This window comes from Capricornis sumatraensis, chromosome 22 (assembly GCF_032405125.1).
Source record: "Capricornis sumatraensis isolate serow.1 chromosome 22, serow.2, whole genome shotgun sequence".
In the NCBI taxonomy this organism is placed as follows: domain Eukaryota; kingdom Metazoa; phylum Chordata; class Mammalia; order Artiodactyla; family Bovidae; genus Capricornis; species Capricornis sumatraensis.
This window is the reverse complement of record NC_091090.1, coordinates 55,330,572-55,356,526: the sequence shown is the minus strand read 5'-3', so window position 1 is coordinate 55,356,526 and position 25,955 is coordinate 55,330,572. Positions and strand designations below refer to the sequence as shown.

Sequence of the window (25,955 nt, the reverse complement as noted above, 5' to 3'; positions counted from 1 at the left end):
AGAAAGCATCACTATGAACAAACCTAGTGGAGGTGATGGAATTCCAGTAGAGCTATTTCGAATCCTGAAAGATGATGCTGTGAAAGTGCTGCACTCAATATGCCAACAAATTTGGAAAACTCAGCAGTGGCCACAGGACTGGAAAAGCTGTTTTCATTCCAATCCCTAAGAAAGGCAATGCCAAAGAATGCTCACACTACCGCACAATTGCACTCATCTCACATGCTAGTAAAGTAATGCTCAAAATTCTCCAAGCCAGGCTTCAGCAATACGTGAACCGTGAACTTCCAGATGTTCAAGCTGGTTTTAGAAAAGACAGAGGAACCAGAGATCAAATTGCCAACATCCGCTGGATCTTGGAAAAAGCAAGAGAGTTCCAGAAAAATATCTATTTCTGCTTTATTGACTATGCCAAAGCCTTTGACTGTGTGGATCACAATAAACTGTGGAAAATTCTGAAAGAGATGGGAAAACCAGACCACCTGACTTGCCTCTTGAGAAACCTGTATGCAGGTCAGGAAGCAACAGTTAGAACTGGACATGGAACAATAGACTGGTTCCAAATAGGAAAAGGAGTGCGTCAAGGCTGTATATTGTCACCCGGCTTATTTAACTGATATGCAGAGTACATCCTGACAAATGCTGGGCTGGAAGAAACACAAGCTGGAATCAAGATTGCGGGGAGCAAGATCAATAACCTCAGATATGCAGATGATACCACCGTTATGGCAGAAAGTGAAGAGGAACTAAAGAGCCTCTTGATGAAAGTGAAAGAGAGTGAAAAAGTTGGCTTAAAGCTCAATATTCAGAAAACAAAGATCATGGCATCTGGTCCCATCACTTCATGGGAAATAGATGGGGAGACAGGGGAAACAGTGTCAGACTTTATTTTTGGGGGGCTCCAAAATCACTGCAGATGGTGACTGCAGCCATAAAATTAATAGACGCTTACTCCCTGGAAGAAAAGTTATCAACAACCTACATAGCATATTCAAAAGCAGCGACATTACTTTGACAACTAAGGTCCGTCTAGTCAAAGCTATGGTTTTTCCTGTGGTCATGTATGGATGCGAGAGTTGGACTGTGAAGAAGGCTGAGCGCTGAAGAATTGATGCTTTAGAACTGTGGTGTTGGAGAAGACTCGAGAGTCCCTTGGACTGCAAGGAGATCCAACCAATCCATTCTGAAGGAGATCAACCCTGGGATTTCCTTGGAAGGAATGATGCTAAAGCTGAAACTTCAGTACTTCGGACACCTCATGCGAAGAGTTGACTCATTGGGAAAGACCCTGATGCTGGGAGGGATTGGGGGCAGGAGGAGAAGGGGACGACAGAGGATGAGATGACTGGATGACATCACGGACTCGATGGATGCGAGTCTGAGTGAACTCTGGGATTTGGTGATGGACAGGGAGGCCTGGCATGCTGCGATTCATGGGGTCGCAAAGAGTCGGACACGACTGAGCGACTGAACTGAACTGAATTAGAAAACCCTCATTTCAACAAGAAGCTATTTATCTTTCTAAAAGCTTTAAGTACAATTCCTGAAAGTAGCCCTAAGTACGAGGCTGAAGCTATCCTTTCTGTAGGTGCATGTCACATGCCGTTCTCATCTGCGACTTTCTACGGTCGGACCTACAGGCATGGGGCCCACGACGGCGCTCCAGAGCCGCTTCCCGGGCTGGAAGAGAAGCGGGAGCAGGAGCAGCTCCGGGTGGGTCCGGCCATCTGCGGGGCCCCAGTCCACCGCCCCCCTCCCTCAATATGTGTGTGCTCAGTGGTGTCCAACTCTTTGTGACCCCATGGACTGTTGCCCTACGAGGCTCCTCTGTCCGTGGGATATCCAGGCAAGAACACTGGAGTGGGTTGCCATGCCCTCCTCCAGGGGACCTTCCTGACCCAGGGATTGAACCTGCATCTCTGGTACCTCCTGCACTGGCAGGCGGGCTCTTTACAAATGCACCACGTGGGAAACCCTGCCCCCACACTCCCCTGAAGTATTCGAGACTATAAGCATGAATGGTGGTGTTTTATTTTTTTTTTTTAATTACACATCAGCACTCTTCTTCCAGGGATTTTAGTCCAGTTTGGAGGGAATGTATTCTAGAACTGACTGTAGAATCATGTTTCCCTCTGATTTCTCTTTCTCCTTAGAGCAGTGTGTAGAAGACCACTTTACACTGATTAAGAGAGAAATCTCTTCAACTGGATTACAGTTAACTTTTTATTATCAAATTTTCTTACAACCCAATATTATTCTATAGAATGTCCTAGCAGGACAAACTTAGGACACTTTCCAAAGGAACAAGTCATCATGAAATGGCATAATATAAAAAACTCACCACCATAACGTGAAAAGGGAAAACAGTGGTGTATTTAGGTGGAATAATGCATTATAAATGACTATGATACTGACACCAAGGTAGTTTTAAAATACTTCAGGTAATGTCATTTTTTTTTTAGGTATAAGCTAGAGAAACTGTGGAGAGCCATCTACATGGTCAACACTTTTGACCCAAAGGAGGAAGACAAGGATAAGGACGCTGGTGTTTTCACCAAGAGGCAGACACCCTGATGGACAAGGCCAGCCCACACAGACACACACCCCTCTCTGGCAGTAACTCTCACTTCTTGTGCAACTTTTAAAGTTTTTTTCTTTGTAGTGATGCTTTTTTTGAAAGAACGAAAAATCAAGATAATAATTCAACAAGTGAATTCCTAAGTCTCTTGGCCAGCAACACTCAAAATTCTTTGTACACCAGGATTTACAGAAGTTGATCCTTTTCTCCCTTTAAGACACTTGAGAAGCGACTGAGGTGATGCAGAGCCGTGGTGAGGCGCGAGCGGGGGGCTCACGGCGGAGCCCGACCAGCCGGAAGAGCAAGAGGCAAAGGGCGCGGTGTCCCCATCCCCAGGGCTGCGACTGAGGCGTCACCGTGCAGACACACCTGACGAGATCCCTGGCGACTGAACTCAGCCTTCAGCCCTTCTCTCTGGGGTGGCACTGAAAGTTCCTACCCTCTAAACCCACGGCCGGTCCTCTGGACAACAAGCCTGGCCTCAGCGGGGAGATGAGACACTCGCTAACATGCCTGCACACTTACGAAGTCACAATATCAGAAGTGAAGACCAAATACATACTTCTCATTATAAGTCACAAGATCACAGCTCCAAATTCACATTTCCAGGCCAAATCTTTCCTCGCAGAAAGATCTCCTTTCCAAATCTGAATTTCAGATTGCCTTCTTGGTGTCTGCAGATGGCCTGAGCAGAACAGAGTGAAAGGGTGGCTTTCTGGGTCTGGAGTCTGCTGGCCTGCAGCTGGGAACCACAGGGCCTCCAGCACACTGACTATGGGCCCTGGGCCATTAACTCCGCAGTCCTGGGAGACAGCTCCTTGGAATAAACCCACTCTCTCCATACATATCCTGCTGAAAACAGAGCCGGCGTCGTTTGTTTTCCTGAGCCCTGACCATAAGGCCTGGCTTGCTGTGCTGCACAGGAAGGGGAGGGACTCTCGCAGAAGGCGCAGTTTGTCTCCGGGAAGGGCTGTGCCCATATAAAACTAAGTATCCTGACTGCCGGACGGCGTTTTCTTTGTTGTATCTGCCACAGCACTAAATGTCTGTCCAATGGGAAGATTACTTCAAAGTCCTTTGTCCTGTGAAATAGCTTGGAATCAACGGAAAGAGTCAAAATCAACTGTTAAAAACATCATACTAAAATTAAGGCTAAACTTTTTCACAACAGTCTCGCCCACCAAACAGGTGCTAGTATGTGCATGAAGACGCCGATGGGACAGAATAGCTGTTTAGACTCCGAGGGCGTCTCCAATCACGTAAAGAAGTGAGCAGCTGGAGTGAGTGGGTGGGGGAACCAGTTGTAAGGCCTTCCTCTTCCAACCGGTAAAAAAATTTGTTACTTATTGTTTTTGTTTGATAAAGAGTTGAATATCTCCAACATGCTGAATTATGTGCAGTTTGCCCTGCTTTTAAAAAGAAAATTTTGCAACAGGAAGAACATTTTAATTTACATACTATGAGTTATACAACTTTTTAAAATGCTGACTCCTAATATTTAAAAATTTGGATACTTTAAAAGTTTTCACCTGAAAATACACTATATTTAAAAGATATCTAAAGGTGAGATCTTACCCTACTATTAACCATTTCACTAGCTAAACCCTTAACTCTTTCCTGTACACACAGACCAAAACTGCTCTGTGGTCAGACCGACGGTTAGAATGCACTGTTTTGATTCACACGAGTCGCTTCACGTGGCCGTGACTCGTCTGAAGAACTATTTGTTAAACTGTTGGAAACTCCATCTAAATCTTTTAACGGATGAACTCTAAATAAAACAAAAATAGTTTTACAACAAGAAAAGAAATTCAAGTAAGTTGTAACTAAATATTTCAGAGCTTTCTTGTATGAAATGAAATACCAAAACCCTGGAGCTCTTCCCAACACTGACTCCAGTCTCTGGTTCTGACTCATGGCATGACAGGACCCTCTCCTCACTCGCCCACTCCCTCCACTGTCCTCTGGGGTCTTACTAGCTCTCCAGTAGAGGGTAACTTAGTTAAAAACACACCCAAACCTGTGGAGTAAACTGCACTTAACTAATAACATTACTATAAACTTTTAAGAGAAGTTTATGACTATAAATAGGTAGAAACTCCACAGGCAAATCCAACTGATACAACTAATTACAAGCGATTTTTTTTTCAGGGCTAATATTATTCCTGAGCTCGTTTATTTTTCATCTGCAATTAAATACTTCATCGAGACATTTACCACAACCAGGTATAACCTGTAAGGCAGGAAAATACAGTCCCTTTTCACTACATTATTCCAGATCAAAAACTCTAAAAAGACTCAAGATGAGATAACTACTGTCCATGTGGAGGGGGAGAGCACCTCCAGAAACTGATACAACTGGAAGGAAAAACACTCTGCTGGGGAAAAAAAAAAAACAATGAGCTTCAGGCAGTGTCCAGGGCACGGCTCCTTTAGGTATGTGAGCCCCTGCCTCAACGCTGCCCCACACACCTCTGGTCAACACCACTGCCACACTTCTTACAGCTATGAGACACCTACTGTGTGCCAGGCCAACAACACTTAAAATACTGGAAAGAATACTTTCTCCAAATAGAAAGAGCAGCATCTCATTTATCCGCCAGATTCTGTCATAAGCATTTCACATACTGTTAACTGCCACATCACAGCTAGTCAGCGACACACACTGGGTGTTCAAAGGCTGACACTCTGCAAAAGAAGCTATGAACACACCTGTCCAGGCACTGGTGTGGAGGCACCTCCTCTTTCCAGTCTCAAGAGGGACCTGCTTTGGGGGGGCAGGTAAGAGGGTGAGGGTGCAACATGGCGGGGGGCCCGTGTGCAGTGGAGCACTGACGAAGCTGCCTCAGGGCGCCTGAAGGCACGCTCCTCCTTGGGAGCAACAAGCAGCTCTGCATGTGTGAAGGCCAAACTCTGTGCACGCTGTACGGGAGGCTGCCCTCTGCACAGAGCTTTCTTCTAACCACTGATAAAAAGCCTCGGAGTCTACACCCTGGGACCTGGGGGCCTGCCATGGGTGAACAGGGAGGGAGACAGCAGAGCCGCTTCTTTGCGTCCCTAACTTCTGTGCTGCCAACTATCTGTGATCAGGACACTGAGCACATGTGCAGCTTCTGAGAACGTAAACACTTAAACAACTTCTCAGGTGGAGCACGCAGGGGCCAGAAAACAGGATCTTTAAGTTCTGTCCAACCAGGAAAGTCCTGCTCACTTCAGACCTAGGTGCAGGATGCAAACATTTTCTCCTTGTTTTATCACTTGCTTCCTGTCAACTGCATCACAGTCTCACCCACAGCATGGCCTGACTGGCACTGTCCTCACCCCAGAGTCTTGTTCTCTGAGTGGCCGTCTCCCCAAACCCTCACCCACCTCCTGGGAGACACTCACTACTCTCTCTACAGTCGAGGGCCCGAGGCCAGAACAGGGAGGGCACCTGATCAAGGCCATACAGCTATCAGTGTTAGGGCTGTATAGAATTTTCAACTAATCTTAAAATATCTGACGATAGAGGTTCTGGGCTTCTGAGGTTTTAAAAAAGTCACTTCAAAATCTAAAATGATTAAGACTAGAAGCTCACAATGACTGAGCTACATCTACAGTCAAATCTGCACACATACCTCGCTGAAAAGGCTCCCATTGACATAAGAAATCCAGAGTTTCCAGAAGTTGGGCAGCTGACTTAAAACAAGCTTGGTCAATTTTTCAACAAATGCCACCCGATGAGGGGTCTTGCATCTCCATGCTAAAGGGGAAAAGAAGGGAAGAGTATTAATATACTTCTGAATCAAGAGTGAAAGTCTCTTTGAACACACTGCTGTACCCATAACTAACTTCACAACTGGGCAGTGGTGCAGTCAGGGGCCCGGGAGCCTCACAGCCGGGCAGTGGGGAGGGCAGGGGCCAGGGAGCCTCACAGCAGGGCAGTGGGGAGGCCAGGGGCCAGGGAGCCTCACAGCCGGGCAGTGGGGAGGGCAGGGGCCCAGGAGCCCCACAGGCAGGCAGGGAGCAGTCCTCCTGACCAGCCCAGTCCTTTCAGCCGGGGCTCTAGAAGGAAGGCTACTGTTCCAGCAGATTAACCACAGGCCTTGCCAGAAACACACTTATTCCCAAGTAACTGATAAAGTCTCACACTCTTTAAAGGGAGACAACAAAACCCAGACACTCAATACTGAACATTCCCAGTGTCTGAGAAACAATAAAACATGACTAGCCAGAATGAAAGGCAGGGGAAAGAGAATCAGAACCAGAAAACCGGGAGAAAACTAGTTAAGAGTAACTAGTTAAGAGTAAATGACAGAGATGGAATTAACCCACAAAGACAATGTTCAAGCAAAAGAAAACATGAAAATGACGAGGGAAGAAAGGGAAGAAATTCAGAAGAACCAAATGGAACTTCTAGAGATGAAAAAACAATGAGAAATGTTTAGGGTAGCCACTGAAGATAAAACATCAGAGAAGCTGAAGGCAGAGTAATCGACTCCACAATGGAGCAGAGCGGAAGGACGGGTGAGGGTCAGGCCTCTGCAGTCTATGGATAACCCACCGGATCAACAGCCGTGCCACTGGCGTCCAGAAAAGCAGAAAGTCTGACCAAGTGATTGCCCAGAGTCTCCCAAATTTGACGAAAACTTTCAGAATTGGAGAAAGCAGATGCAAAGAAGCTTGACAAAACCCAGGCAGGATAAATCTGAACTACTCGAGACGGATCACGGCAAACTAAGATCATGGCATCCGGTCCCATCACTTCATGGCAAATAGATGGGGAAACAGTGGAGAGTGAGAGACTTTATTTTGGGGGGATCCAAAATCACTGCAGATGGTGATTGCAGTCATGAAATTAAAAGGAAGCTTGGTCCTTGGAAGAAAAGCTATGACCAACCTAGACAGCATAGTAAAAAGCAGAGACATTACTTCACTGAAAAAGGTCCGTCTAGTCAAGGCTATGGTTTTCCCAGTTGTCATGTATGGATGTGAGAGTTGGACTGCAAAGAAGGCTGAGCGCTGAAGAACTGATGCTTCGGAACTGTGGTGTTGAAGAAGACTGCTGAGAGTCCCTTGGACTGCAAGGAGATCCAACCAGTCCATCCTAAAAGAAATCAGTCCTGAATATTCATTCGAAGGACTGATGCTGAAGCTGAAACTCCAATACTTTGGCCACCTGATGTGAAGAACTGACTCATTGGAAAAGACCCTGCCTGATGCTGGGAAAGATTGAAGGTGGGAGGAGAAGGGGACGAGAGAGAATGAGATGGTTGGATGGCATCACCAACTTGATGGACATGAGTTTGAGCAAGCTCCAGGAGTTGGTGATGGGAAGGGAAGCCTGGTGCGCTGCAATCCATGGGGTCGCAAAGAGTTGGACACGACTGAGTGACTGAACTGAATGGACTCGAGATGAGGATGATATAATTCAGTCAGCCTCAAGTGTCACTTCTGAGTTAAGCCTGTTAGAGGGTCAGCTGGCGGCAGGGCAGCACAGAGCAGCCAGGAGAGGTGCACACAGCGTTCACAGACTCCGCACCACCCTCGGCAGGGAAGGAGGTGTGCCCTGACACTCCGCAGTCTGACTGTGGATCAGACCCTGCTGGCCTCTGCTCACAGGGCTACACGCTACACACTGGACAGAAGCGAGTAGCCATGTTCTTCCCGGTATTTACTCCAGTGTCTGGTGGGAACACGGTAAGAAGGGGGAACATTGACAGTTACACAGAGAACCTTTCATTTAGCACAAAAGAATCGTCTGATTTTAAGTTGTGCTTACGATGTACATTCATTCGTATTATTAATAAATCTCTACTCCAATACTTGAAAGAATAATATGAAATACTTTGAAATAACCTTCAGAGGTACTTGAAATTAGTAAGATGTATTTCTATTACTTCATTTGCATTCCTTATATTGATTACTGAGGTTATGAGCCATCAGTGACTAACCGTTACATGAATGCACTATAACCACCTGTTTTATATCTCACATGTGCAAACAAACAGCAGGTAAGTGTCAACCTCAGGAAAAAACGTAACAGTTACAATTTGAGATGCCTTACTTACCCCAGGAACGATGATTACCAATTTATGATTAATATTAAATGAGCAACTCTTTTTCAAACCAAATTCTAAAATTCGGTAAAAAATTGTCTACTATATTTCTGTACTGCCTACAGAAATTAACTTTTATTGCGACATTCATCCTGAAGAAGTTCTCAGAGAATTTTTTCTGTGGCATATTTTGAAAAACTCAACCACAGAAACGTGAGTAACACTGACCTATGCCCAATGGTTTCTTAAAAAATCAAATGGCATTTCTTTAATGTGCAATATAAAATACATCGTGATTATCTAAGTTTAATTTCTGGGCTGTCACTTCACAAGTAGAAAGCATGATGGCTGGTAATAGCAGCAGCAACACAAGTAATTATGGAACTTTCCAGGAGAAAAACGGCAGCTACACAAACACAAATCTGAAAGAAGTGGAGGGAGACACGCACCGTCATCCCGACCAGGCTGGAAGCTGCTGCCCCTCCTCAGCGACGCCGTCTGCCCGAGGTGACTGGGCGCGGAGGCACGCAACTCGGCGTCGAGGTCCAGCGAGGTGCCATGAAGGCCCGGGGGCCCTGAAAAGAGAGGCGGTGTTTTCTTGGACTCCCGGAAATTACTAGGTGATTAAATGGACCAAAATTTAGACCTCGCTCTAAATTTCCATCTTTTAAATAAGACAGCAACTGAAGTAGAACTAGAAATATTTTGTCTAAATAGCTTTTAAAAGTCACTCCCACCATACAGATCTGGAGGATTAAATCTGTTACTCTGGCTTAGTACAGACACAAAACTTATGTATCATTTCAGAATCAATGTCGGGCAAAACAGAGGGGGGGGCCATGTACATGAACTCCAAGGTGAAACGCATCTTTGAAAGCAGCTTGGCTGGAGAAGGCAGGCACGGGGTCTAGTGGAGCCGGCTTGCAGCAGAAACCTCTGCTCCTGCCGTTAAGCCTCCAAATTTCACGATTTCTTTTTCTAGGCCGTGGGACCTGGCATCCCATTTCTGTTCCCACTGCCAGCTGCCCGGCCTGGGTCCTTCCCAGCCCACACTGTGAACACCCCAGAAGCTAATGCGCCACTGACAGTGAACGCTACCCTGTTTCAACAGTAAATCAGATGTTCAAGTGCCAGTGTACTTATTACTAGTCTCCATTTTAATGTGGAAGCTAATTTTGTCTTTTCAAATTAGATTAAGAAACAAATGTACAATCGTGTAAAATCCTGCTGAGCTGCATCTAGTACGAAAACAGCTTAAATAAACTTGCACCGCTGACCCACGGGTTTCCCTGGCGGCTCAGACGGCAGTCTGTCTGTCTGCAATGCAGGGGACACAGGTTCGATCCCTGGGTTGGGAAGATCCCCTGGAGAAGGAAATGGCAGCCCACTCCAGTATTCTTGCCTACAGCAGCAGCAATTTCTAATGGGAGGCACTGTGCTTCGGATTCACAGCACCCTGAATATCATCTCATCTTCTCCTGAAGAAAGGACAAAAGCGAAAGGACAACGAGACCCCCACTGTGCTGGAGAGACGGCTGTTGCCACTGCAGTCCCAGGCTGGTGCTGTTCTCCGACCCCTCTCTCCTGGATCTACTTTCTTCTGTATATCTGCTATGGCTTACAAATCTCAAAGCAAGCAAATAAAATCCCAGTGCAAGAGTCTGGAGGCACTGACCCTTCTGAAGCCACTGAAGCAAGGGCGAGCAGGGAGGGCACGCCACGCAGGACTCGGGGAAACACAGCCAGCACTGCCCCCGGGACTTGCCTTCTCTCTTTAAATCAACACCGTGATCAACAACGTGCAAAACATTCAGGAGAGGAACTGTTTTTTTAAATCTCCAAAAAATAAACTTTAGAAACTTCCTAATATATATCCTCATTATAACAACTTTAAAATAAAACTTATTAACACATCTAATATATGTATAAAAACACGTGACTTCCCTGGTGGCTCAGACAGTTAAGCATCTGTCTACAATGAGGGAGACCTGGGTTTGATCCCTGGGTTGGGAAGATCCCTGGAGAAGGAAATGGCAATCCACTCCAGTACTGTTGCCTGGAAAGTCCCATGGACAGAGGAGCCTGGTAGGCTACAGTCCATAGGGTCGCAAAGAATCGGACATGACTGAGCGACTTCACTTCACTGTCTTTTCAAGCACAGAGCTGTTTTCATAGTTTTGCAGAAGACTTGAGGACTCTGTAGCAAGTCTCCTAGGGGAGGCTACACCAACCAGCTGCCCGGAGCCACCTGAGCCTCCATTATGGAGACACTACAATTAAATTTAGTAACTCATTGTCTGCATAAAGGTCCCAGTTGTATTTTTTAAATATCAAGAAAAAATACAGTTTAGTTATGCTGCATAAATTCACAAAACCGCACATAAATTTGAAATATAGTTTATGCATGTATTTTGATGAGCTTGACTTGAAAAATATAGCCTTTTTATATTTCAAGACAACTGGATAAACAAACATTTTTATTTCCACAAGTAATTAACTTAATAATCTGCTCAAGGTCTGAAATATTTAAAAGAGGAGATATTTAGCACAGCCTCTATGCTTAATCCCCTGGAGAAGGAAATGGCAACCCACTCCAGTACTCTTGCCTGGAAAATCCCATGGACAGAGAAGCCTGGAAGATTACACTCCATGGGATCGCAGAGTCAGACACGACTGAGCAACGGCTCGCCTGCCCTGCCTATGCTCGATGTTCTCCCTTATGACAGAGCCACACTGTGATGGTTCAGATTAAACCTTTCAGGTGTGACGCATCAGTCTACGTTTCCAAAGAGAACCTGCGCCACACAGAAGCGCGCTTCTTTCTGTCGTGCGACTGTGCACAGGAAGCTCCTGCTTCCATCTGCTCTAGGAGCGCTGGTCCGCCTCTGCCCGACCCTGTCGCTGGTGAGTCCTGTTGATGCTCCCTGGAGTTACTAGATAGAGTCAGCATGTATTTTAAGACTTAAACTTGTTTTCAGAACAAAGGAAAAAATGCCTTTGAAGGCTACCTTTAAAAGTCCTGTTTGAGAATGTCAGTAGGGGGTTAAACCAAAGGCTTTTCCTGACAGGAAACCTGAAGATTTAGTCTCATTTTGGCCCTATTTCATAGGAATTTTAAGAGACAAACGACACTTCTTGTAAGGCGGTAAAAGTTTTGGAAGAGAAGCCAAACAGTTCACTAGCCCAGGCTGGAAGAAAACAGGCTCGTCCACAGGCATTTACGCTTTAAAGATGAGTTCTTTAATGCTGATCCTTATTTTTGCTCTTTCCCCATGTTCGTCTCCTCTTAGAAAAGCCAAAAGATAGCATGAGGGCTAGAGGCAGGCCACGAGGCGCAGCAACGCGCTCCCCGGTGCCCGGCTGGCCGTGCTGAGGGGCAGCGGTCACCTCCTGTCTGAGTCCTGGTGTGCACCCTCAGGCCCACTCACCAGGCTGGTCTGTGCTGCGGCCATAAAGCAGGCATCCAGAGGAGGTGCTGCGGCAGTGCCCACAAGAACAGCACCCTGGGACCTACCTCTGCGGACAAGCTTCATATGCAAACAACCTGTCCTGGAAAAATGTGGCTTTTATGGAGGACTCAGCTCAGCTCGGTTATGTCTGACTCTCTGACAGACTGCAACACACCAGGTTTCCCTGGCTCCGAAAATCTACCACCATCTCTGCTCATGAACTTTTCTTGCAGACCACAAGACAAATACAATTGGCATTTTTAACACAAACCACCATGTAGGAGGAGAGGGCACCCCACTCCGGTGCTCTTGCCTGGAGAATCCCAGGGACAGGGGAGCCTGGTGGGCTGCTGTCTATGGGGTCGCACAGAGTCGGACACGACTGAAGTGACTTAGCACCATGTAAAACTTCTTAAAAATTGTATCAGGTTCCTTAAATTAATGCATGAAAACCAGCTTTACCTACAAAGACATCTTCTCCTGTCTGAAGTATTTACACTCTATCTTTTAAAGCTGTAGTTTCACGTCACAAACACTGTCTCAGGTCGTGACCCTTCTGCCTAGGGCAGGGGAATCAATTTCTCCTCTTTGGTGTTAAAGGCCAAGTGCAGATGACACAACACAACTAGCAATCCATGCTCCAGACTTAGAGCCCAACAAGCCTTCGTATTGAAAACAGGTTCCTGAGAGGACCTGAATGAAAGTGACGAAGCTTCACAGGAAGTGAGAAGTGCTGAAAGAGACGCAGGCACTGCCGCCACCACGCCGTCAGCTCATTGTGTCCAGAAACCCACCTGATGGAACATTAGCTTCAGCACCAGAACAGGAAGGTCCGTGGAACTGTGTGCCCGACTCAGAGAAGCTGAGCAGTCATGAGGCTCCTCTGAGGCAGTCACCTCACATGCAAAATGTAGACCCGAGTCATGTCTGAACCAGACATCCCAGGTTTCTACCAGACCCACAAGGGTGTAGTTGAGAGGGTGCCAAGACAAAGTCCAAATGATACTTAGGAGTCCTGCTCCACACTGACCTCATTTCTGTTACAGAGAACTCGGATATCTGTAAACCGGGAGTCCGTCAGAACAACTGGTTGTGAATTAACAACAACAACAAAAAAAAACTATAGTTATTCCCAGCAAACTTATAACTAAGGCCAATATTTTATATAAACATCCACCCACAAACACAATCACCTCAGACATGCAGATGACATCACCCTTATGGCACAAAGTGAAGAGGAGCTAAAGAGCCTCTTGATGAAAGTGAAAGAGAGTGAAAAAGGTGGCTTAAAGCTCAACATTCAGAAAACGAAGATCATGGCATCCGGTCCCATCACTTCATGGGAAATAGATGGGAAAACAGTGGCAACAGTGGCTGACTTTATTTTTTGGGCTCCAAAAATCACTGCAGATGGTGATTGCAGCCATGAAATTAAAAGACATTTGCTCCTTGGAAGAAAAGTTATGACCAACCTAGACAGCATATTAAAAACCAGAGACATTACTTTGCCAACAAAGGTCCATCTAGTCAAGGCTATGGTTTTTCCAGTAGTCATGTATGGATGTGAGAGTTGGACTATAAAGATAGCTGAGTGCTGAAGAATTGATGCTTTTGAACTGTAGTGTTGGAGAAGACTCTTGAGAGTCCCTTGGACTGCAAGGAGATCCAACGAGTCCATCCTAAAGACCAGTCCTGGGTGTTCGCTGGAGGGACTGATTTTGAAGCTGAAACTCCAGTATTTTGGCTACCTAATGCGGAGAGCTGACTCATTTGAAAAGACCCGGATGCTGGGAAAGATTGAGGGCAGGAGGAGAAGGGGACCACAGAGGATGAGATGGTTCGATGGCATCACTGACACAACGGACATGGGTTTGGGTGGACTCTGGGAGCTGGTGATGGACAGGGAGGCCTGGCGTGCTGCGGCTCATGGGGTTGCAAAGAGTCAGACACGACTGAGCCACTGGACTGAGCTGAACCGCACACACATGCCTTCACTACATCGTTACAGTGTCTGCACCGGGCACACAGGTGCACGGCACAGAGCGGCCGTGCCCAGGGGCACACACACTGATGACGGCAACCAGGGAAGCGTCCAGGGGCCAGCCGGCCACGGTGGACGCTATGTCACCAGCGGCTAACTCCTGCAAGAAACACGAGTCCTGCCTCCATCTGCGTGCCGCCTCTGCGCTGCCGCCGTCTGCCTGTGCACCGACCACTGATTAAAAAGCCACAGCATCTATGTACTTCAAGAGCTACTGGACAAATCGAACTGCTTTTGAAAGTGACAGTTAACTAAATGCTTGACACCAAGAAAGTGCTGAAAACACTTCAGGCAATGATGATAGCTTTCGACAAGTTCAAGTGACATAGTTTTCACAAAGCATGTTTATCTTTGAAAATTACATATTGAAATAACTATAAATGAAATGAAGTGACCTGCTCCAAAAATAGTTCAGGGTGAGGGAGGGGTTGCAGGTGAAATGAGACTGGCTGTGAGCACATAACTGTCTAAACTGGGCAGACACAGAAGAGGTCATGGGATCACCCTTGGTGCTCCTAAGTATGTTTGGAATTCTCCAAAATAATAAACTCCTTCTGATGTGAGCTCAAAGAATATACCAGCTTTGCAATTAAAGAGCTTGGACTTGTTAGGACTGTCTATATTGTTTATATTAGCTGTGTCGCTGACAACAGGTGGGTATGGCTCAGGATGTTCTTCTGAACGTCAGGGGACAGTTAAAATCATAATCTATAAACATCTGGCTTATGGATTTAGGAAACTTACACTGTATTGTCATGAAATCTGTGGAGCAAGTTGAAAGAGCTATAAACTGTTATGTTGCACTTCTCAATCAGAAAGACCAGCTTATGGAGATAACTTTACGTGAGCCTCATCACTAGCAAGAAATTCCAGTCAACGCACAGTCCTTCAACTATGCCGCCAGCAAGGACAACCTCTACAACAGGCTCGGTCAGAGTGAAGAAAAGGGCTGGTCCCCAGCCTCCCAGAAGCGAGTGTCCTCTTCCCTGGAGACGCTGCCTCTCGGCGGCACTGGGTGAGTGAGTTTAGCTAAATAAAAAGGCCGGCCTCCAGCCTCCCAGAAGCGAGTGTCCTCTTCCCTAGATGCTGACTTGCAGCAGTGCTGGGTGAGTGAGTTCAGAGACACTGCCTTTCAGCAGTACTGGGTAAGTTTAGCGAAATAAAAGGGCAGGTCTCCAGCCTCCCAGAAGCGAGTGTCCTTCCCGGAGACGCTGCCTCTCGGCGGTGCTGGGTGGTGAGTGTGACAGTACGGAGCATCCAGATGACAAGGGCGGGCTCCACCAGGTGAGGGCGCCTCTCCATTCACCTCCAGGAAGGACCCAGACTTCAGTGACGGGACACTGAGCCTCAGAGCTTTCGGGTATGGATGCAATGACAAGCATGAAATTTCCTGTGTGGTCTTTATAAATTAGACATGTTTTCCAGAAATCTGAATATCTTCAAAACTAAATCGTGCAGTCGGATTGTTTCTTACAGACCTGAGCAGGAAAGCCTTCTGACAGACCACAGCCCGGTCTGTAAGCCGGGCCATCTGACCACCCTTCAGCGGCCCTTCCCTGGAAAACCACACTCCTCCTCGAGGCTCAGTGGCAACAGCATCTCCTCCAGGAACATTCCAGGGCCTCCAGTTAACCAGGCTGAGGCGGAGTTCTGTACTCCCCACTTCGGAATACCTCTCACAATTATACTTATGTGACAAATAAACACCTATGTGACTTTTTAAACCACTTCTCTCTCACTAGAGGACAAGCTCCAAGAGGCTGCAGACCACCTGGGTCCGCTCAGCACAGTACTTCAGTCCCGAGCACGCATCCACCACACTGCCGGCCAGCCCTGCAGCGGAGTCACCTGGAAGCTTGAAAGCCACTGGCGTGTGGGCGCTGCCAGGAGAGAATCTAACACAGTGGGAGGGGAGGGGAGGAGGCTGGGGAGTGGCAGTCGAAACACCAGGGGACTGTGTCAGGCAGCCCCGGGCGAGAGCCTGCCCGGCCGAGCAGACTCCGAGCACAAGAGACGAAGGCCTCCAGAATCACACCCGCCTCAGGCTGTGCGTGCTGCTTGATGTTTTCACTTGTTGAAACTATAAAATAATTAATGACACAAGAGGAGGTTGGATATGGCATCAGGAAAAGAGATATTTGGGTTTTCCTAAACATTAATAGAAAATAACTGATTCACAGCTGGAGAACACTCACATCCAAGCCAGCTAACCCACAACCCAGCCTCGCTCCCACACTGCCTCACCCTCCTCCCAAACCCAGCGTCACCGAGAGGTGAGGGCAGGGCCCACGTCTGCGCCCCTGGACTTAGCTCAGGGCCTGGTGTGCAGCAGAGCTCAACAGGCAGCTGGTGGAGTGACGAGCGCATGCTCCTGCTGACGGACACGGGCACCATCCCTATACGCCATGACACTCCCGCTGGGGTTACCGTCCACTGCCCAAAGCTCCATCCACACGGCCAGTCCGCACAAGGCAGGCGTGCTGAGGCTTACCCCACGCCTCTCAGTCCCTGGCTCAGGCAGGGTGCTCACGGTGGGGGTGGGGTGGGGAGGGCCTTGCCTTTGAGGTCCCGCACGCAGCCCTCCCGGCAGCCGTGCATGAGCTGGAGGATCCACCGGTGCTGGGCCCCGATGCACTGCCACGCAGGGTCGCCAGGCGCGTGGAGGTCGGACAGGTGCCTGAAACAGCAAGGCAACGGCTGACCGAGCCAGCTTCTGCTACTCAGCCATAAGGTCAAAACGGTAGCTAGCATGTCTTAAAGTCACAGCTTTTAAGGATGCCTAAAACTCTGTGAACTGGTAAAGCATTCAATACTTACTCTTTAATATTCCGTTCTAAATGAAACATATTCAAACTTCTTTGCATGCAGTTAACAATGAAAGTACATTTCAAAACGCTAGGACTTTATAAAAAGCCAACCACGGTGACAGAGATGGCGCACAGTGTCCTGATCAGGGTGCGCCTGCTCAGCTCTGGGCGGCACAGGAAACGCCAGCAGGGTCTCCACCGGGTGACCTTCCTCTCTGGTCTGAAACTCACAGCCACCAGATGGCAGTGTGACCCTGCTTTCTATATGCTCCCAACAAGGGCAGCTGAGATTCAGACCACAGTACAGAGGTTTGGTGACAGCAAACACTGGCCTGTAAGTCTAAACCCTGATTCATGAGGAGACAGTCCTCAAAAAAATACAGTAGAGGCGCCATTTTTCTTAGTCTTAAAATAGGTTGAAAAATATTTAGTCTTATCTGTCTGTGAAAGTTTCCAACCCAGATGGACAACTGAAGCAGATTTCTGCTGAAAAACTGACATATATTCAAAACTCAGCCCTCAGGAAAGACGTAAATATAGCAACTTGAAGCAAATTAAATCAACTCCCAAAGCTGGACTTGCTGTCTTAAAATTACTCCAAACCTTAAGCTGTCTACTGTCTTGGGGCTGAAGTTTTGTTTAAGAATAAACTGTCACTAATGGTGACAAGCGTGACGTCTCGCAGGGACACCCCTGGGCATCTCTCCCAGGTCCCTCAGCACCGAGCACTTCCTCACTCAGGCTTCTCAACCAGCAATTAACCAGAGGAGAAACAAGTCAGTGATAAACAAAACCTGGCATTCGGGAACAACCCCCTCCCCGCCCCAGGACGAAGCGGGCGGTGGTTTTCCAGGAGGGGAGGCTGTGGCCTCAGGCAGGAGGAGCCGTGTGGGCCCCCGAGGCCCCTGCAGCGCCTCCTCCTGACGCCTGGGCTCACACAGCACCCTCAGAGCCACACCAGCAGTGAGCACAGCGCCCTCCCGCCCCTGCGCCCGCCTTCCTCTCTGAGGCACGCGTGGGGCAGCACAGCCAGGAGACCAAGAGGCCCCTCTGCTCAGCGCCCCCTCAAATTTAAGGCTCTTAAGTCCTTCCGAAATTAAGAGTAATCCTCTCTCTACCATCTTGTCAATGGGTATCACACAAAAGAGTTTATAAAGAAAGATAAATTTGTTGTCTCAGAAACTCTGCAGTGTTTCAGTTCAAAAGTACAACTTGTGTTAAGGCTTTCCTTCCCCTGGTAAATGACTTAATTCAGTAACTTTCTTTTCTTTTAGGATATAAAGACATGTAGTTTCATTTCAAAAATCTTGGCTTAGAATCTGATACGGATTATTGCTATTTCCTTCTAAACTTCATTACCAAAGAATACTTTTTAAAAAGGCTTTTTAGTGGGGAAAAGGTAAGGAATGTTAATTACAGTGAGCACAGACTCAAAATTTTAAAAGTTAAGGGTTAGAGCTGTTAGGCATACTTGGACATGATTGTTAACAAAGACCAAGGAGAGAATCACACTGGTACGGAAGGAAGTGCTGCTACGGGGCACTCTGCTTCTTGATCAGGCTGCTAGCAGCAGCGGAGTAGGGAGAGAGGAGACTGTGAGGATGCCTCGGACCAGAGTCAGCACTGAGCCCCGCACGGCAAGGGGGCGCCCATGCTCAAGCCACGCACAGCTCCCAGTGTGGGGCTCGGACACGCAACCCTGCTGGCGATCAAGCTGAGCGCCCCGCCCCTCACCTGGTGCTCACAGGGTGGCTCGTCACAGATCCCAGACTCCAGCAGATGTCTGGCGTGGCTGTGACGTGTTTCCTATTCTTTAATAACTCAACCCTTAATTTTAAAAGGAGGATAACTTGCTCCATGTAGTCTCAAAGTGTCAAAAATAAAGATTAAAAAGTAAATAAATTACTCGACATCTTCAGTGACATTCTTGTTCTTTTCCTTTTGAAAGGACAGAGAATAAAGCAATAGGCTGTTTAAAAGAACCTTTTTTAATATCACTATCTTTTAAATGGTATCCAGTAGGTTAACCGGTCACGGGAACTATCATGAGTTATCTACACAACAGCAATTCGCTACATAAAGGAATCCTGCACCCAATAAGGTCTAACATCATCTTCCTACCAGGAGATGTGACAGAATAGCTGTAATTATTAGGGAAGCAGCATGGCAGAACACAGACAAGGCGCTAACAGCTTCGTATCCTAGATGACGGGTTAATCTTCCTGGGACTCTGTTACTTTACACGTTAAAAAAAAAAGCAGCTGGCTAACAACACACAGTTAATTAGCAGCATTAAATTTCCATGATTCTACAAGCCAGAAAAATTCCTCAGTGTGTGCTTTCTTCTGGGGACACTTAGAGAAAAGCACAGACAGGCTGAGAAGGCAGACAGCCAGAGGCCCCCACCTGTGGAGCAAGTGTGACCAGGTGCCATGCGGCAACCGGGTGTCTTGTTGGGGGGCAGCCGGCATCCCAGCTCCCGATGCCTGCCCACGTTAAAACTCCCTCCCTCTCGAGCAACACGGTTCCCACCACGCTGTGGGGTCCACGTTTCTGCTGCTACTGCTGTCCTTTCCAAATCGGCATCCCCACCTCCTTTTCAAGCCTGGAAGCTTTCAGAACCCTCAGCTGTCGAGCCTTGTCCCACCTGCCGCACTGGGGCCCCGTGGGACAGCACCACCCCCGAAGCGAGTCAGGGAGCAGCCCCCCAAGCCGGGCTAGACCCTGTGGACAGGAGAGGGGCAAAGAGGCTGCTTTCCCTTCATCCAAGCCGGCAGGATTCTCTTGCCTTTAAAGGGCGACTGCTCCCCAGTCTCTGAGTACATACAAGACCGGGTGACCTACATGGGTCCCCAAACTTCTGCTGCGTGTCTTCCCTTCTGCCGTCTCATCGCTCTCTCAGTCTCCCCAAGTCTCTGTAAGAGCGACAGGATGGCCCGGCGTCACCCCAACACATGTGACTCGTTAAGGCTCTCGCAGCAGGCTACCTTATGTAACGTTTCTGGTCATGCAAAGTCGACGGGGTCTCAAGCAGCTTCTCCAGAAGCAATTCTCTTAAGGCTTCAATCCGAGTTTCTACTTCAGCATAATCTGATTAAAAAGAGAAGAATTACATGATTTACAGAATGAAAGTTTAAAATCGAAGTACGGAAAGCAGACTGGCTGTGCAGCACGGAGGGGCTGACTGAGAAGAGGCAGGAGGGGAACTGCCCCAGCAATGAAGACACTCTCTGCAGGACTCGGGTTACAGGGTGTGTGTACCTGCCAGACTCACTGGTCTGCACTGTGTGAGCCTGTGCGTGCACACACACACCCCCACTGTGCATGTAAATTTATCACACTAAAAATAAACTTTTCTGGGTCCTTATGAATTTCTTTACAAATTTAATCAAGTCCTGTGATACTTCTCCCAGGTAATAGGCATTTTAGGCTTTTATTTTCTATAACTCTACCATAGAGATAATTTCAAAACTTGCTTAAAGTAGGGTTAGAATTCATAAATATATTATTAGTCTTTCTAAAGAGGGAAGAATAAAATGTAGATTTCCATTTCTGTAAAATATCTGTAACAATTCTTTCCAGTAAAAAAGACCTAAGTAGCATCACAATTATCAAGGATCAAAGAATGTCCACCCATCCTATAGTTCTCTCTCCAGGTCAGTAAGAAATTCCACTATGTTACTCCTGAAGTACCCATCTTACACTTGAAAAAGGGCACCATATAAACAAAAGCTAAAATGCACATAAATATTCTTTGCAAAATACATTCCACAATTTTCTGATAAAAGCAAAGTAGAAAATCTTAAAGTAATAAATCTTACATTTCTTGAAAACTTGCACCTCTGTTTTCCCAAAAAGTGATTTGGCCTTTTCATAATCATTAATAACCACATCATAATCACCCTTTAAAATAAAGAAACATTTTGGAGATTGTCAGTAAAGTTTAATTAATTTGGTTAAGATAAAAAACATCTTAACAACTCTTTAAAATGTAAGACATCTACGCCCACAGGTACACAGACAGGCACTGTACCTTTTGGATGTTCCGTTCAATATTTAGAGGGAGGTTGAAAAGAAACTTGAATCGCTGGAGCACATTGAGTGCATTTCTAGTGGAATCTGCCTTGTCCTTTCGACCTAAGACTTCTTGAAATAATGTATCTGCAGTGTTACTTGCTCCTATTTTAAAAGGAGAAAAAGAAATTTAGATAAAAACTGATTTTAGTCAGAAATGTGCAACTGGACAAAAGAAATGAAATGTTAGACTGCTATTATACTTGATTTTATAAAGCTCAGCACACTTTTCTAAAAGTCAATTATAATGGAGTTTTTATTTTTTTACAGTTTGCATCTTGCTTGCTAAGTCTTTTCATATGTGTATACCAATTAATGGTAGCCAATTAAGAATAACCATACTTACCAGGCCCAAATAAATTCTCTAATGTGAATCTACATTTATTTTAGCTTCTTTTAACTTTTACAGCATTATGGACCCTTAGGTTATTTCATTCATTCAGATAATAGGTTAAAACACACACATATACACAGTGTGTGCACACACAAGTACGCTAGTTAAATTCTCCGGATTCAGTATCTATATATTCATAGTAATTAGAGAAAAAAGGAAGAAAAACTTTCCAGAAAAGTTATTCACAAGAAGCATTTTAGATCTAACCCTACTTCTGTGTAAAATCATCTATGCAGCAGGCAGAAAAACTACGTAAGCAATTTAAAATATCGAATTCTAACACACCATCATTAATGAATAGTTCTTAAACCAGCTTAATATTTCTAGAATGATACACAAACTGGACATTTTATATTTACATATATATATGTATTTTTTTACCTTAAAGGCCTCAAATTATATGCATCACTAATAAACGTTTATCTAAAACAAAATTTACTGTATATAAAAATACTTAAGCTTTTTCAACTTGTGAATTATTTTTAATTAGTCACAAGGAAAGTAGAGAAAAAGGATAAACTCTTTTTGGCTGTTTGATCACTGCTCATATAAAGTTTCTACATTATCTGGTCTAGTGACTATACTTTAAGCAAAGATGAAAAAAATGACCTCCGTCTCGCTGGGTGGCTGGCATGCCACATTCTCTAGTCCACACTGTGGGTGGCCTGAGTGTGTTAAAAGTCGTCTTTGTAACATAATTATTTTATCTAAATAATGTTTAAATTCTGTCGAAATTTTAAAGGCCTGATATAAAAACTTTGTCAGTACAGCTATTTTCACCACGTTATTTAACATAGAATACTAACTTTCTGCTATGAGAAAAATATATATATTCCCTTACTGCCACCAAATCATATAATGATGAGTAAATGAATACTGGAAATCTGATTAAGGTTAAAAAGTGTTTTTCTTGGAATGCTTATTATTAAGCATTTATCATTTAGAAACAGACTTCATGAATTGAGGCTTCATAAATGAATACATTTGCGAATGAGGATAGAATATTTTTAAAGGCTGATTACTTAGGTATATGCTGTGAATGTTAAATCCTCAAGCACTTTCTCTACAATGAAGGAGTACAAAACATCAAAATTAGATTTTTTTCATCTTAAAGACAATAAACCAATACTAACTAATAATTTTAAACACTCCTAAAAAGCACGAAAACAAGTACAGGTAGAAAATCCACTTAAAATTAAATAATATAAACATTTAATACAGAAACCACAGAGGCAGAAATTATAAGCTATCAAACTCTAATTATACAGAATATACATAAAACTTTAATTTATACACAAATTCTAAGTTATGAAATTATCTTAATTTATAAAACACTGTCCATGAATTATCATTCTGTCGTGAACTTTACTGTATTCACAACAAAACTCTGGGAGCTCGTAACTGGTAACTGGACGATTATATACAGTAAGAAAATAATGGAAGCAGTGAAGCCAAGATTTGGGCAAGCAGATAAAAAGCAGCAGCAGCTCACCAGCCACACTTGAGGCCTTCATTCTGCAGGGCAACTGAGAAGTAAAGGACAGGCCAGCTCCTGGAGCTGAGGCAGGACGCCCTGGAGCAGCCCCACCGCGGCACAGCAGCCCCAGGCCCGTCCGGACTGGAGGCCGTCCCTCCCCCTCGCAGGGACAGTGTGTCCTGCTCTTGGGGACGGACATCCCCAGCACAGACAGCAAGCACAGAGGCCTCAGCTGGGCTGGCAGGGCGGTGGCAGGTCCCTCGGCCTCAGACGGGGCGACCGGCGTGGGCCTGGAGGGCTCCACGTTCAGGCAGCCAGAGGCAGACAGCGCACGGCTCCCGCTCCTGGAGGCAGGCAGATGGGGCCGGGGGTGGACGGGCGGCCTCAGGAACGGAGCTGACACCACTGCAGGCAGCCGGGCTGGGACGGCAGCACTGCCCCAGGAGAAAGCCTCGCACCCTCTCACCACAGGCTACGTGCGGCACTCCACGTGGCGCCAGTCCCAGGTGTGACATGAGGCGTCACACATGGTCACCCAGCCATCACGTGGCGCGCCTTGAATTTACACGATATCCGTGTCATGTGCTTCTCAACAGAGCAGGAGGACAAGATGGGGAGACGGGCCACTGCAGCGCGGCCCCAGATCTGAGGTCCTCAGCGACGGGGAAGCCTGAGCCTGCGCCAGGGGCCATCGCCCCCCAAGAGCGCGTGTGGCTTCGGGGTGCCTGGCTGCCTCGAGCCTGCCTGTCAGAGTACACTCGAGCTCTTTGGGGTCCTGCTCAGGGCGCTCGCACCGGGCACAGAGAGCAGCCCAGGCGGCGGCGACCCACGTCTCTGCCTGGGGAGCTAGGGCTCCCCCCGACCCGTGAGGCTATTCACCCCCGGAACAGGAAAGCTAACCAAAGTTAAGGAAAACTTTTCAACGTACAGTTAAACTCACAGCAAGACCCCGACATAAAGAGGCTGAGCACCCTGCCATGTGCTTCTCCTAACAAACCCCAGAGAGGGACAGACAGGCAGGCTTCACAGGGCAACGCGGGCTGACCAGGGGCCTCTGAGCCACCAGCGCTCGCCTCCAGCCCGCCTGAGGCTGAGCCCCCACCAGCCTCAGGCCCCGCTCATGCCTCTCCCTGGCTCCTCTTCTGTCTGCACCCAGCTTCCTTCCAGTCCATTCCCAACAAATGGCAGCATGTTTAAGTCCACAATGTGACTGCTTTATTTAAAATCCTTCCGGGGCTCACCAGCAGCCTCAGAATAGACAAACTCCACGACATTGCATGGAAAGCTCCTCACAAGCAGACCCCTCGACCTGCAGCCTCACCCCTCATTTCCTGCTTACTGAACCGCAGCGGCTCCCTGACCGGGGACGCACGTGGGCCCACGGAGGGCAGGGTAGCGCAGGGCTGCGTGCAGGACCGCATCAGGGATCGCACAGCTGAGCGAAGCAAACAATCCTAACAATCAATTGGAAGATGACGCTTATTCAGTGACTTCTAAAATTTTTGCTGAAATGTTAAAAACTTGCTGTTGGTTAGAAACTGAAAAAAAAAGAAAAAACAGTAAAACTAATTTTCATTTAGTACACTATTAATATAAAATATTAGAAACACTGAAAACTCAAGTACTTAATTTCTTTGTATACAACATTATCAAGATAGCCTGCCTTCTCTTCTCGTCATAAAATCTGCAGCATGTATCAGGCACCCTTTCTGGGCTCCGACAATCACCCTCGTGTCCACACCTGTCCACCGTGTCCCAAACATCCCAGGTGAGTCCCTCGTCATACCCTCCTGGTTTCCGTGGGGACGTGCACCCTCATCGAGCTCCTTGGGGCTCCCACATGTGACAGCGCCCCACTGGTGCCTGTCTACACCCCAGCTGATGGGCTCTGAACCCCGCTTCCCCGTGCTGGTGCACAGTCATCTCTGCAGACCCCGTCCTCCCGCGAGCGCCTCTCTGAGAGATCCGGAGGCCACACACAGGCACGCTCAGCGTCTGAGCGTGACTCTACCCCGAGGGCAGCTGGGCGTCCGTAACTGGTGAGCGAGGGGGGTGGGCAGCCAGAAGCCGGCGAGCACCGATGCCAGGCGGTGCAGACACAGGGCCCCGAGAGCCACGAGCTCCAACCCAGCACAGCCCATCCGCAGTTTACAGCACAGACTCGGAGCCAGGCCTCCAGACCCAAATGCCACTCACCACGGGAAGTGACTCAGGGAACGCACGGCGTCTTTCTGAGCCTCAGCTCTTTCATCGATAAAATGGAGATAACAGAACAAGCTTCCCAGCTTGCAGGGCTGAGCACCTGTAGGGTGCGGAAGCAGCCCCTGGCCAGGCTGAGGGACCGAGGTCTGGCCGTCACAGCTGCAACCACGACGCCTGGGCCACACTGTCTCTCCCTGCAACCGGCGCTATCTAACCCGCAGCATCGGGCACATGGGGCTACTTCAAGTGAAACTGAAATTAAAACCTACATTCCTCAGTGACACTAGCCATGTTTTAAGTGCTCAACAGCTACATCTCCACGGCCCCTGAAGCTGCTGGCTGTACTCTCCTGCAACAGGCGGCACACAGAGGAATGCAGACTCCACAGAAATCAACACTCGTCACTGCACACAGAAGCAGTACTGGACAGTGTGGCTGTACTCTCCTGCAACAGGCGGCACACACAGAGGAATGGGGGTTCCACAGAAATCAACAGTTGTCACTGCACACAGAAGCTGCTGGCTGTACTCTCCTGCAACAGGTGGCACACAGAGGAATGCAGACTCCACAAAAATCAACAGCCGTCACTGCACACAGAAGCGGTACTGGACAGTGTGGCTGTACTCTCCTGCAACAGGCGGCACACACAGAGGACTGCGGATTCCACAGAAATCAACAGTCGTCACTGCACACAGAAGCGGTACTGAACAGGATGGCTGTACTCTCCTGCAACAGGCAGCACACACAGAGGACTGCGGATTCCACAGAAATCAACAGTCGTCACTGCACACAGAAGCGGTACTAGACAGCGTGGCTGTACTCTCCTGCAATAGGCAGCACACACAGGGGAATGCGGATTCCACAGAAATCAACAGCTACATCTCCACTGCCCCCG

At 47.2% G+C, this 25,955-nt stretch overlaps 1 protein-coding gene across 2 annotated transcripts in view; it reads right to left on the bottom strand.

Annotated features, from left to right (window-relative positions):
- Positions 1-25,955, bottom strand: part of EXOC2 (exocyst complex component 2) — a 99,644-nt gene that overhangs the window by 53,552 nt on the left and 20,137 nt on the right. For both annotated transcript variants that reach the window (XM_068961077.1, XM_068961078.1), the window contains exons 7-12: positions 20,947-21,092; positions 20,735-20,816; positions 19,901-20,003; positions 16,665-16,783; positions 9,066-9,191; positions 6,196-6,320 (exon numbers count right to left, since the gene is read on the bottom strand). In XM_068961077.1, the coding sequence (XP_068817178.1) occupies positions 6,196-6,320; positions 9,066-9,191; positions 16,665-16,783; positions 19,901-20,003; positions 20,735-20,816; positions 20,947-21,092 (701 nt within the window). The remainder of the gene's footprint in view (positions 1-6,195; positions 6,321-9,065; positions 9,192-16,664; positions 16,784-19,900; positions 20,004-20,734; positions 20,817-20,946; positions 21,093-25,955) is intronic.